Source organism: Desarmillaria tabescens, assembly GCF_030435595.1.
Source record: "Desarmillaria tabescens strain CCBAS 213 chromosome Unknown EV420scaffold_6, whole genome shotgun sequence".
NCBI classification, from domain to species: Eukaryota; Fungi; Basidiomycota; class Agaricomycetes; order Agaricales; family Physalacriaceae; genus Desarmillaria; species Desarmillaria tabescens.
In genome coordinates, this window is record NW_026848305.1 from 822,990 (window position 1) to 836,425 (window position 13,436).

Sequence of the window (13,436 nt, forward strand, 5' to 3'; positions counted from 1 at the left end):
GACGTGATGTCGGTCTTCGTTTATTGCGCGGCTTGATGGCGGCCTGACCTCGTACTGCCAGCAAGTCGATATACCCATGTCTTGGTATTGTCTTTTTCATTGTTCATAGTTTCTTTTCTGCACATAATTGACGAGGTGGTCGTGTCTCACATATATATTATTATATGTTCATTCTTCACATCCCGGAGCCACATAAAGGTCAGCATTCATCCAATTTTTGAATAAAACCGTCGCTTACTGCGCCTTAGTGCAATAAAACTCCCCCCTCATCTACCAACCCCCTCTCCGCTGCTACCATACTCCCCAATTGACATGCGTATTGTTTCTACCAAGTCTCTCGACAAGGAGAACATCCCCATCAATACTCCCCCGCCATTGTTGAAACAACCTCACGAACAATCTTCTACACTGCGACCATTCAACTCTACTCCTCAATCCGGGATCGTAGAACAAGATCAAGACGTTTCCAGTTGCGCCACAATTCCTATGCCACCCTCGCCCCTTTCTAATCCTAGGAAATATTACGACTCTTCAGTATCGACCCTTGTCAAGTCTTTAAGCCCTCAAGCTGAAGTTTCTTACACGGATCTAAATGAAGCTTATACCGAACTTGCTAATAGGATCCGCACCGATGCAGATGCTATCAACGACGAAACCCAAGCCCATCCCTCTCTCGCCGTTATCCGCAAGGCCTCATCATCAATAGTTCAAGCTATGCGAAGAGACATCAAGCTTATATTGACTGAACCTTCCCTGGAAGCTCTCACCGGCTTGAAGACACCAACAAACGAACAAGCACTGACAGCCTTGGAAGCGTACTATTCCTTGACTAACAATACCTTGAGACTATTGTCGGATATATTTTCTATGAGGCCTCTATATAAACAATTCACAGGTAGGCCTTTTGCCTATGTGTGTGAATTATCTGATCTGTCGACAGCTGGAGAGCTCCGATCCCTCTTAGGCGAGATCACACCAGTATATCTGGCGCAAAAACTTCCCTCTCCAAACCCTCAGCGTGTCCGCGACTTTATATTATGGATACTGAGCAGTCAGACCTTGCCTCCCGATGTACTTAGCCCGTATGCCCCCACAGTGGCAATACTTGCTAGGCAGGCGCTCAGTAGTGGTACCGAGAAGAGCCAAAATCGTACCAATAGTTTGAAGGTTACTATTACTTCAAGTTTGTATTCAATCATGCTAATACAACCCCCCAAGATAATACTCAAGCTCGTCACCAACTACAAGGCCGAAATCGCGCCTTCGCTTCTCCCGTTCTTCTCGAACCTTCTTCTTTTCCTGCTCGCCCCCAATTTTGAATACCGGCTGCTCGTTACCCGCATTATAAGCCGTCTCGCCGCAGCAAAACTCGAAAATGGCTCAGCGTTTGTGGAAGATTTCCAGTCTATCGCAGCCAAGATCCGCGACTTCATCGCTGAGTATTCCTCACTAACAGCTAAGCAGTCTGAGTTGGGGGACATCAGGACTGCTCTCAGTCCCAAACGTGCGGTTGAAACACAGAACCCCGGGTGGTCGCTAGTCGCTATTTCCTCGCTCATCGTATTATCCGACTATGGCGCTCTAACGCATCGTCCGTCGATCGTTCTATTCGTGAAGACGCTTTCAGAAGCCCCCTCACAGCAACGGCTGAAAAGACTTCAGCCTATTGTTTGGAAGTGCCTTGTCTGGGCCTTCTCGTCTGTGCTTGAAATGAGGACAATGTCGGATACCCCCCGGGCCGAAGAAACTGTTGAGAAGGCCTTTCTTGTCGTTCAAGAAGAGCTGAAAGGCGGTATCGGGGAGGCCATCATGGCTGCCGTACTTAACGCTGAGGATGGATCCACCGAAGGCGTTTCGCGAGCGCTGTCGGTCCTTGAAAAGATGGTGTCTAGTGATCATGTCCCGACACGCGCCGATGGTATTTTTCTCTTGAGCCAGGTGCTTGGCTCCATTGGAACGTCATCTCTGCCGGGAAAAGACATTCCGGCCGTCAAATCCTATCTACCCCTAGAGCTCCTCGATGGTACCATACTAAACGCAACGTCAAAGACTATTTCATCTGTTGTCGAGGCGATGAACAAGCAATCGCCTCATTTACTCTGGCAACTTTCCGAAGAGGATATTATCCGGAAATGGGACGTCTTGATCGATATCTGGATAACCGCATCTACTGCGGTCTTGCGGGACCCCGATACTGCTCTACTTGTGGGTTGATTGATTTTATAATTTGTTCTTTTATTTGTCTGGGACTGACTGCAATTTTCTGCATCTAGAAAAATCTCATCGGGACCTGGCAGTCGTTGCTTTTAGTCCAAACACAGTTAACACAGGGTGGAGTACACCTGACGACATCGTCCGGCTTCACAGGTCAGGTATTGAGCACCATGTCCGGCTTTCTTCCAACGTCAGGACCCAATGGAAGTGTCGAGGCACTTACTCGGTCACTAAGATTCGTTTCTAGCCTATGGTCAGTAGCCAAGAACGTCTTCTCTGATCCCTGGCTCCACGGGCTTGCAGAAGATCTGTTGAAGAAGATTCTTGCAATTCAGTGTCCTGCAGACACCCCAGATCTCCACTCAGCGTGGGCAAACCTTTGCGAGGACTTGGCGGCTTCCTTAGATGTTTCTCGTTGCAACGAATTCGGTATTCTAGGAGACATCATGAGCTCCGAACCGGGTGTTACAATGCGGCTGTGGCGTGTTCTAGCTCGCAAGTGGAAGGATGTCGATCTCCTTTCGGAACATGTCCTCGTTACTTTGTTGAAGGTGTCTTTTGGGTGAGTCTTATCCCGGCTGTTTTTAGGCCACCAATTTCATACGATTCCCAGGAAATGGCCGACGACAAATAATGATCTCGAAATATGGCGAGAGCTTCTTTCCAAGACGACATCTAAGGCAGCTGTTTCATCGAGTAAATTAGTGTCCGATATTCTCGAGGATAATTATTCTAAGTAAGTGGTGAAATTGAGCTCGCAACTTCCCGGCAATTACAACTCAGTCAACACAGGTCGTATATCGATCCGAAGCAGTTCTTGACACTTTTCATTACTGCAGGCACTATCGATTTGTCCAACCGTGTTCTCCAAGTCGCCGATGAAAATCTCTCAGCCCTTTACCCCCCTCCTGCTGATGCTTTACCGTTATGCCTTCAAACCTTACGTTTTCTCGGCCAGATGATACCGTCTTCGTCTTCTATTCTCAACATTGTTACATCCTTCCAGCAGTCTCTCCAATTATGGATAGCAGATGAATCTAACATACTCTCCTCCGCCGATCACGAAGAACTGGTACGTCCCTTCCGGTCTCTGGCTCCATTCGGTGTCTAAGTTATGCCATATGCATCCATTCAGATACGTCAATTGTATTGCCGGCCACTTGATATGTTGCATAAGCACGAATTATCGATTTCTGTTCTCGATAAACTGTCCGCATTTCTCGCTTGTGGCTTCTGCCACGATCATTCGGGCCTCGGGCCGGCCGCCTTTACAAGGTTTTGGTGCGCCACCTACCGGGACGTCAAAGAATTCTATGGGCGTTATCCCCCACCTATCGTGAAATGTTTGTCCGTTCTAAACGATATCAATAGCCAGCTTGTTGGTGATGGCCTCCCAGAATCACAGTTTACCGTACGTGGCAGAAGTTGAGATTAGGCGATAGCTCATGACATGTTTTCAACGTTCCTCAGCCCTGTTCTATCGTACCTGACTCGGACCCGCACAGTGGGCACTCTATACCATTAGATAGCTCCCGGCGGGGTCGGGCTTCAAACAGCACTCCGAGGCTTGTCTATCTCGAAGAATATCCTGAGCCTGCAGGATCATCAAACGTATCCTCTTCTCCGGCAGCTCCACTTCCGTTTTTACCCCCTCAGTCTAGCCCTGTTGGAACTGAAGCGCCCGCTACGCCATCTCCTGAGCCTCGTGAATTTTTGCCCTCCTTGAAACGTTCTAGTCCTTCAAACTCAGACGGTGACAATCAAGCAAAGAAGCGGAAGATTCTAGCTGGTGCTGGAGCGTTTCCATATTCGCCTCCAGGTGCGAGTAGGAAGCAAGTCTTTGAGGGTGTTGTCATCCCACGATACACCGCGTCTACGGCACATAGAAGTCGTGAGAGCCAATTGATGACACCTGGGCCTTCCTCCCAAGATTCTTTCTCTATGGATTTAGATGAGGAGGCACCCATCGTTAATGACGCTTATGAAGAGCATGCCGAAGCAGGTACAGTTTCATTTCTGTCCATGCCTAAGGCTCTTTCTGAAATGTCGGTGGTTGTTGGAGAATTTTCTGATGATCATGGCCATGAGGACATAGGTTCGCCCTTCATTGGTTCCAAGACATTGAAACCCAGTCAGTTATTCCCGGTGTCTTGTATCCCTGCACTCACACGTCTCTTCGAGGTTCTTCACGTGTATTTCAAACACCTCGTCCTTTAGCTGGGCGACATCTTACCGAACCTCTTCCGGCATCCTCAGCTGAAGACCGACCGCCACTACGGCGCAATCAGACCACGCCGGCTAATTCGAGCACTCCTGCTGCGCTAGATGCTCTGCGTCGGGCGTGCACTGCCTTTAGCGGTGACGCTCCCATGCAGAGAGAAGCTTTGATGGAGGCGCAGCACCTGGTTCACACTCTTAGTAGGAAGGATACTTGAGCAGATGGGGAAATGCTTTAACTCCTCTGTTCAATAACTGGAGCCAGACCTGTGCAATGTATATCACATTATAAATGTATGGCAACGTCTTAAATGGTGTTCATCAAATTAATCACTATACATCAGCTACTCGTATGTATCACACCCATACTCCTGGCATCCTTCTCGTGTAAAGGAAATTATATGATCTATTGTGGTAATGTGAATAAGATTAATTCAAAAGATGTACAGCGAACGTACCGCCTAGCGTACGGGTGGTAAATCCTACTTCGCAGTAGCAACTTATGCAGATGAGATTTGCGGATAAGGCTGTGAGTAAAGAACACTTACTAATAATCTAGGACGCGAGATTGAACAAACGTTAGAACAGTTTCTGGCATAGACAATTTTTACTTACATATCCACTTTCGTTTGAAGACTTCAATCTGAGACCTGCCATTGGGACCGGACATGACGTCGGGATACTGTCTCTGTAACGCAGGGACAATCTTGCTTTCAAAGGCCAGAAGAAAGCGTTTCCGCCATTCACGTAACGTTCGTGCGTAATGAGGTCCGATATTGCTGACTGAATCTACGATGAGGCTCCCATTCGAACCTGTTTGCAGGGTTTCAAAGAGAAGAACCAGGGTCGGCAAAAACCCGCCGGGGAAAACTGCACGCAAGACACGATATGAATACTCATACAAAATTATGAGAAACGGGCATACTCTGAACGGTTCGTGAGCTTAGCTGCGGGGAACTTTCACCCTGGTAATGACTTACCCATTTGCGTATAAAATCAACTTCGCGCATATAACGTTCAAATCCTTGAGGAACATAGATCAGCCTAAATTCGGCTGGCATAACAACGGACTCACGAGCTTCTGGTATTGTTATAACCTGGACAACGCCAACAGCTCCTTTCTTCTTCAATGCCCAATCGACTTGTTCCCAGTATGTTACCAAAAACTCTTTTCCCACGGCCTCTATCATCTCAACGCTGATGAATCTGTCAAACGCTGCTTCCCACTCTGCGGGCATGTTTCTATAGTCCATCAGATGGACCGAGATTCTATCTTGTAGACCAACTTCCTGGATTCGTTGACGTGCCAGTGTTTGTTGCTCTACCGACAGCGTCAAGGTATCAACGGTCGTATCAGGTATAGTCTGAGCAATGAGAATCGCCATGGAGCACCAGCCACTTCCAATCTCGAGCACTCTATGACCCGGCATAATTTTCGCTTTTTTGATGATGTGAGTGAGCTTACGCATCTGCGCACGGTAAAGCGGATCGTTCTCAGACATAAGAAGGCGATCGTTTATGATCTCCGTGGGCATTTGCTCCTCAGAGCTCAGCCGCTGAAGGCCTTCAGCACCACTAAAAAGCCGATGATCAGCACCACTCTTCAGGTCACCATCAAGGTCTTCAAAAATGGCACATGAGTAAGTCATGTCCTCGGATAGGAAGCCTGTCAAACATAAGATTGATCAACTTTTGTTGACACGGAGTATAATCAACGTATACCGGCAAACATGTCGTTCGAGATATCATAGTGCGCTGATATGTTGGAACGAGAGTTGCTAATGGTATTGAGGAATCGATATGATGTAATTTTTTGAGGTAAGGTGAATAGATACGATGCTTTAGAGTTCATGTTGGAGAGGTTATCCCTATTGTCTAAGAATATCTTGGGTCGTTAAGAGTTGTAAACGTTGATGCAGAACCGATCAGAAGCCCGTATACGTACGTGGAACAGAGAGACCAAGTCGTCACACTCGACGTCGCCGTACATATAGGCTTCAGCAAATCCGAGGTCTCCCATGGTGCAAAGACGAATCCAAAAGACGTCGTTAACAACACGAAGTTCTGCAGTACGTTCTGCAGGGCTCTTGGGGCCCGCGTGGGGGAACGTATGGACACCTGTGTAGGTCAGCACACGAAAGCTGCCTTTGTTGACACGCTGCATTAACCTATAAAATGGCACACGTTACTATAGGCAGAAGTAAGAGAGAACACTGCGCACGACATGGTTGCCATTTGAGCGAGGCCAGTAAGAGGAGCCCATGCCGTACGGAAAGCGGAATTCTGAAAGAAAATTCCAAGTCTTGTCGGCGAGACCAGAGAGAGAAAAAGGATGTTTAGACGGGGTATTGAGGAGTTGCTTGGACATGGTGGGTAGAGGAGAAGATGCAAAGGAAGGAGCTGTGATGATTAGCCAGTAGCGCCATGACGTTCGAACTTCGATCGATGAAGAGAGCTGATCGGACTTGATTCGGTGTTCTCGGTGTTCATACAGTGGTTTCCAATGTTACGCATGAAAAACATTGCAGGCATGCACTCCGTAAAATATATAATCATTATCATGCGTTCATTCTGCGAATCCCAGTCAACAAAAACATAACTCAACGGAATCTACTTATCGCTTTTGATAACCAGCTCGATCGTTTCACATTAATATCATCGTCGTGAATATCCAACTCACCCAGTTCCTCTTCTTCCGAACAGTCCATAAGCAGCTCCGCCTCTTCATCTTCAATTCTCGACTCCTTCTGTACCTGGCCCTCTACAACCCTCAGTGTATGGTGATTGACCCCCAGATTCCTCTCATGGAGCCACTAGGAACATTAGTCCCGAAGGGTGTTTCATTGACAAGGGACTTACAATATCTGATACGCGTCTTAGTTGTTTTAGTTGGGTCACGTCAACACTTGAGGGTAGCTCCGCGGTTAATATCACAAGTTTATCCAGGGGTCTCAAATAAGTTCCAGCACGACAGCGAACTGAACATGCTTATCTCAACACGCAGTCTCGATGAGTTCCATAAGGCGCACCTTGAAATTCGCGTGTCTCCGAAGGCCGAACCAGCCCTTCAGTTGGATCTGTGAACGTGAAACCCTGAAGATATTGGACACGCGATCAGACAGAGAGAGAGAGCAGGAGTGAATCACCTTATTCGTAACCACAAGTCTGTACAAGATCCAATTGGATCTTGGGTTGTGAATCTCAAAGCCACCACTTGGGATAGCGTGGATCTGGGCATTGGCTTACACAATATATCAACACAAAGACGAACATCATTAACAACGGGCAAACCCACTAGGAATGACAATGGCGCTTTCAGGTTCCACTTTCACGGCATTTCCTGCTTCGCTATTTGGATCCTGCAGCCAAGTCAACCGCAGATGTTGAACATGTACCTCGCTTGAACTCTTGCGTTTCCCATCCCACTGAAACAAACCAATCAACGAAGAACGCAGAGGCAACAGATGGACGTACATATGAGCCCAAGTCTTTGATCTTCGTGGTCGGTGCGATGAGACAGCTCTTGAGTTTGAACAAGTCTGTGCACGGTCCGGGGTCTTCTGTCATGGCATGCCTCGTCACTGGAGCATCGATTCACCTCCGAGATAGCATATCGGAGTTAAGTCGACCGTACATGTAAGTCTGATGCTCTTATTGGGCTCGACTCGTCCCGTGCTTGGGGTGATAGTGTATTCTTGGCCCTGTGAACCGGTCTATGTGACGTCCTTCCAGTCCTATAGAATCTAGATAGTACCTTCGGATTAGATATTTCAACCTCGGCTTTGAAAACAAGATCCTTCTTGGGATCTTCATTCCAGAATAAGACTTTGCGATTCGCAGTTTCGTTAAAGGGTCCTAAAATCGAACACTAATGAGTAGTGGTCCAGTATCAAGCAGAGCCGGAGCACACGGGAGAAGATAATAAACGTGCTAGACTGTTTGAATTTCACAGCCATGAGAGGATAGAATGTAGAGGGAGAGGGAGAGCACTAGTGGTGGTACATAGAAGAGGCGGTTGCTACCGCGGAAGCAATAGCTTGATGATTGGTTCTGTTTGTCAATCTCTTCCGTAACATCCGCTACAGCGAATTTGATTGAAATTGACTAGACCAAAAAATGTAGAACAAAACTACAGCTTGAACATGTACAGGTATGCAAGTAACGAAGAATGAACAAGACAATAATTTAAAGCGATAAAATACAAAGCAAATGATCATGTTCAAAGCGAATGAATCGGACCTGATCAATAAAGTGTTTTTGGAGACCCTGACGACCGTCTTTGTAGTCGTCGTTGGATTACGTCTTTGGTCGGACTAGGACACAAAATCGAGTCATCACTGGGAGGGTCATGGTTGTGTCTGTCGTCTTCGTCTTCACTCCGGCGGGATGGGATGTCAGGTGAAATGAGATGGTGGGGAGTGACCTGCCCATAATGCGGATCATCATCAGAGGAAGCGGGTTCTGTCGTGGGGGAGGAAACAGAGTCGTCTGTATGCACGATTAGTCATGTTCACGCAAAGAATAGAAAAACGTACCACTACCGTTGGGCCCAGAACTCGAATGCTTCCTTCCAGTCTCACGGAAGAGCATGTCATCGAATGATCCTGAAGGTGACAAACCAAGGCTTTTCGGCGTCCCGGCCAACCGCCTACGAATAACCTCTCTCAATGTTGGAACTTCAACGGATTCCATGATAATCCTTTTCCTTTTTCCCGGACTTGAGCCACCAGAGGAAAACACGTCGGAACTAGGCGACGACACAGCCAGAGTTTCGCGGTCCTCATCTTCACTACTTGGAGATCCCTTGACCGCATGCCTAGATTTGCGTTTCTTTGGCGTTGGCCCCTCATTCCCGTCGCTTGACAAACGACGTTTGCCTTTGGTAGACCGTGTGGATGGCGTCTTGAGTGGTACATTCTCTTTGTTGTCGACCGACTTCAGCTTTCTTGCTCGCGCTTGATCGACGAGAAACTCTCCCGGAAACGGTAGGAGACTCCGGGGTGCATAGCATGATGTCAGTATGTCGGGAAAACGCTGCTGGAGATTTGTGAGGGCGTGCAGGGGTTCGAATGGGAGATGAGGGAGGAGTTGTGAACATAATCAACCCGAGAGACGTTTCTTCGACTTCTTTTGAAGGAGATGCATCATGCAATATCCCCTCGACTAGGTCTGCTCCCACTGGGGGTTCGCATATACCGAAGAATGCTCGAACCTTTTGAGGCCAGTCGCTCAGCGGAATCTTCATCGAGAATGTTTCCTGCCAGAAATCGGTGAAGGCGTCAAATATTCCTTGAGGTTTATCTTCGCGTCCGTAAAAAGCGGCTTCGATGAGTGCATCGAAGTGTGCAAGGTTCTCGAGGTCGTGCGGAAGGCTTTGCATGGACATGAGAACCACTTCATACAACGACAGGATCTATGGAGAGTAAGAACAGAAGAAGTATGGCGCAGATAGCGGAGCTTACATCGCCAGAATAGTCCGATGGCTTGAATGCTTTGAACTCATCCGATATCCACAAAGACAGCCCTTCTTGCAAGGCATTAAGGATACTAGAGATCAATTCGGACGGACAGGTCTCTAGCATGCGAAGCATGGACCTAACCATCCACAGCGATGTCGTCATATTGCTCGGCTCCGGAGGATAACTTGTTCGTAGTGTCTCATTGACAAGGTCAACTAGTGATGCAGGTATCTGCCGAACGTCTGACATGTCCACACGAGATATAAGGGCATCCGTTATCCTTGTCGCTGACGTGACAGTGGGGTCCAGGTTCTGGGAGACACTTGCAGCGACCGAGTCGATGAACTCAGAAGCATCCATGCCATAGTCGAATGCCTTTTCTACGCCAACGCCGAGAAGGGATTCCCAGGTCCGGAAGTCTTTATCGGTTAGATCCCAAATGTGTTCGCGCCTGAAAACATGCGTTAATCTCCTGCTTAGGCACCAGAGATAGGACTCACAAAAATGGTACATTTAGGAGGACGATGATGCTCTCCCAAGTGCCTTCCTGGTGCCAGGCGTCGGCGAAAGCTTTCCAGACGATGCTCCTAACGGTTTCAGACCAATTCCACTTCCATGCGGGTATCTCTGCGTCTACTACATATGACCAGAAAGCTTTGAGTTCATCCAATTCGCAGACCACAGCGACTTGAGCACATAATGAAGCCCACTCCTTTCTGACAAGCTCGTCGCCATCCGTCAGGTCAGCCTCATGCTTCATCAAACAAGCGAGAAGACGGTTTGCCTCACGTAGGTTATCCTTTGGAATCAACTCGCGTATGACTGCCCATAGATCTTGAGCAACTTTGAGTTTGTGGAGAGCAACAGGAGTGCAAGGAGGTTTTTTGGCAGGGGTACTAAGTGGAGAAGATGAAGGAGAAGGAGCATGCACCATCGCATTTGAGTCTTTGAGGATATCTTCCAAAGTTCGATGGCCATTTGAGCCACTTCAGTTTATTGCATGGGACTCAGACTCTGAGGTGACGTTTCAGTGCCAGAACGAATAAAATAGGTGCATATACATACCTTCGTGTGTGATCAAATGGGCATTGAGGAGATACTTCCAAGTCAATGTGATTTCAGACTATCCATAAATTAGTAACTCCTCAAAAATAAGAGGGATCAAGCATCTTACTACTGTCTCTTCGTCGTTTAGACCGAAGCATGCGATGCCTTTCCGCCAAAGGTCAAAGAAAGTCAGTCAATATGCGACCGTCTATCAAGTCCTCCTTGCTCAAAGAACGTATGTCATGGACACCTGCACATTCATCATACAATGGGGAAACAGCGGTCTGCAAAGCCTTAAAGTCGACTGTAAGAAGGCCGGGATTAGAGGAGAACAGTGACTGCGGCGTCAAAAGGCTCCAGTTCCATTCGACGTCGGGTGCCTCGAAGCCGATGAGCTGCCTCATAACTGCAAGGGCGTCTCTAAAGGTCGAATCGCGCTTAAGGATCATATGCTCGAGTAGGTCAACGGCCCGGTCCATAACCTCGGAGGCGGCGCCACTAGCAAACAAGGCGGCGAGGGAACTAATGCCTGCGTGCATCGACACGATCGTCTTCACGAACTTCCACCAATTTTCTCGCAAAGATACTAGTCGGTGTGTAGAGCCAGTCTTCGAAGTTGATTCATCAGACAGGGGAAGGCGAGGTTGGAAATAGACCCAGGTAATGACGCGCCAGACGACGCATAGCAGCCCTCGAACAGAATTCTTCTTGTGTCTCATTGGTAGTTGAAAGAGGGCGGAGATGATATGGAATACCGTTTGATCATCGTAGGTCCGAGAACGAAGCAGGGTTAGGAAGCTGGCCAGGATGTGAAGGCCCCAAACCGGTCCATGAGCAACATGTAAGGGGTCTGTGGCACTAAGTGTTGTTCGCAGCGTTCGAACGATGGGAGCTTCAGCAGGAACAGTAGAATCTTTACTTTTGGATGGTGAAGGTTTAGGAGGGATAGTTGTGAGGAATGTTGCGACACTTTCTGAAAGTTCTGAGTGTACTTCCGATGAGGGAAGGACCGAGCTTGCCAAGGCAAGGCCTCCAAGGGCGTGGCAGGCTTGCACACGTAGAACGATGCTGGGACTAAGTAGGTTTGTGAAGACAGATGGAATAATCTTCGCAAACGCAGGAACAAATATTGAGGGTTGGTGCAAAGATAGGTCATGGATGGCCTAGCAGGAGCATTCAGACAACTGTAAAGCGACCAAAGAAGAAACGCACCCTTAGCCCATCATTTGCAGAACCCTTTTTACCCTCTTTCCCTAACTCTCCATCGATGCCACGTGAGAGCGCATATGCAATTCGATCTGCAGCGGGCTCGAGAACTTCTGCAGGAAGTCGCTGGACTTGAATGAGCCAGATAGATAGCGCACATGTTTTGCGCGTATATAGCGTAGGAAGCTCTTTGGCAAGTGGTATCGCTAGGACACTTGTCAGCACAGAACGCAGCTCTGTGTCTATATCGACGGCCTTGAGCATCTTGTTATCATTAAAAAAAATGAACAACGCACCCGTGAAGATCTCAAAAATAGGTGGCAGTGTAAGAACGAAACCCAGAAGCTTGATGACGGCATGGCTGGTTGTGCACAGATCGCGAGCATATTTCACCTGTTCGGCGTTCATTCCTTTCTTCTTCTTAGGACTGTTCTGCGGTGATGGGAGGAACGCTCTGTTATGGTCTTTCTCCGACAATGCCCCCTCCAGAGGATCCACCAGCGCCCTTCCTACGTCTCTGACGATAGCATTGGCAAGTTTCTCCCGGTGGTCTCTCAGTGGGTTGAAAAGAGGCCACGATGACTTGACTTCATCCGGATCATGAACACAAGACCGAAGTCTTGCAGTTAAGATCGAGTAGGATTCGATGAGGTCCGACATTGGGGGATCAGAAGCCACAATTTTCGACAGCGGTGTCATCAAATACTTGTCGTCCTCCTGGGGAGAGCCGGGCTCTGGGGTGATCTCTCGCTTGCTCGTCTCTGGAATAGGAGATAAACGCGTCGGTTTCTTCAAGATCGACTTCGTTGGATGGTCCCTGGACGCGCTGCGAATTTGTGGAATGCGTGGTAGATTAGAAAGAGGGTGGATTTTGTCGGTAGGCGACCATATCACACGCGACGATGAGGCTATAGGACGATTTTCTTTGTCGGCGCGATGCGATGTGCTGGGAGGTGTAGGAAGAGACATAGTTAGAGCGCGTGCTCGTCGCTGCAGAGGACGAGTGACTCAAGAAAGTGAGTAGAAAGGCAGCGGGCCTGGATGACTTCAACAGGCGGAGCTGGCTTTGGTAGGAAATGAGGAGAGAAGAAGGCGTGACTGGACAAATCTCCCAGTCCATTGTGACAAGACGATTGTGACGTCGTCAACACGGTCATTGTTCAACGCGTACGCGTAGCTTGGTTCTGTTTACTCGGGTGTAGCCGGCCGATGATTCGGCAGCGTTCCCCGCCCAAGCTGAGCGCTAGCCACGAGCTCTCTGAACTACACCAGAATGCAGCAATCAAGTGCTTA

At 48.3% G+C, this 13,436-nt stretch overlaps 3 protein-coding genes across 3 annotated transcripts; 1 reads left to right on the forward strand and 2 right to left on the reverse strand.

Moving 5' to 3' along the window:
- Positions 1-47: 47 nt before the first annotated feature.
- EV420DRAFT_1744857 (uncharacterized protein) lies at positions 48-4,727 on the forward strand. The gene is made up of 10 exons (XM_060480110.1): positions 48-198; positions 249-895; positions 941-1,167; positions 1,219-2,205; positions 2,274-2,776; positions 2,828-2,950; positions 3,007-3,286; positions 3,350-3,625; positions 3,685-4,309; positions 4,432-4,727. Exons 2-10 carry the CDS (start codon positions 313-315, stop codon positions 4,647-4,649), a joined length of 3,822 nt encoding a protein of 1,273 aa, XP_060335614.1. The 5' UTR covers positions 48-198; positions 249-312; the 3' UTR covers positions 4,650-4,727.
- On the reverse strand, positions 4,728-6,595 carry EV420DRAFT_1328406 (CFS1-like protein; the record flags this gene model as incomplete). The annotated part of the gene is made up of 8 exons (XM_060468783.1): positions 4,728-4,837; positions 4,890-4,930; positions 4,980-4,986; positions 5,047-5,301; positions 5,357-5,455; positions 5,507-6,097; positions 6,154-6,316; positions 6,377-6,595. 8 exons carry the CDS (start codon positions 6,593-6,595, stop codon positions 4,776-4,778), a joined length of 1,437 nt encoding a protein of 478 aa, XP_060335615.1. The 3' UTR covers positions 4,728-4,775.
- A 2,079-nt stretch (positions 6,596-8,674) lies between these two features.
- Positions 8,675-13,265, reverse strand: EV420DRAFT_1725380 (uncharacterized protein; the record flags this gene model as incomplete). Its single annotated transcript, XM_060479819.1, has 9 exons — positions 12,150-13,265; positions 11,173-12,100; positions 11,065-11,102; positions 10,956-11,013; positions 10,391-10,847; positions 9,894-10,341; positions 9,300-9,844; positions 8,967-9,247; positions 8,675-8,919 (listed from the first exon to the last, which is right to left on the reverse strand). Exons 1-9 carry the CDS (start codon positions 13,110-13,112, stop codon positions 8,675-8,677), a joined length of 3,963 nt encoding a protein of 1,320 aa, XP_060335616.1. The 5' UTR covers positions 13,113-13,265.
- Positions 13,266-13,436: the final 171 nt, after the last annotated feature.

Bases quoted from the DNA above. Each gene is read 5' to 3' on its own strand.
- EV420DRAFT_1744857 (XM_060480110.1), top strand. From the start codon at position 313: ATGCGTATTGTTTCTACCAAGTCTCTCGACAAGGAGAACATCCCCATC. The intron at 1,168-1,218 runs GTTACTATTACT...CAACCCCCCAAG, and splicing joins ATCGTACCAATAGTTTGAAG to ATAATACTCAAGCTCGTCAC. The intron at 2,206-2,273 runs GTGGGTTGATTG...TTCTGCATCTAG, and splicing joins ACCCCGATACTGCTCTACTT to AAAAATCTCATCGGGACCTG.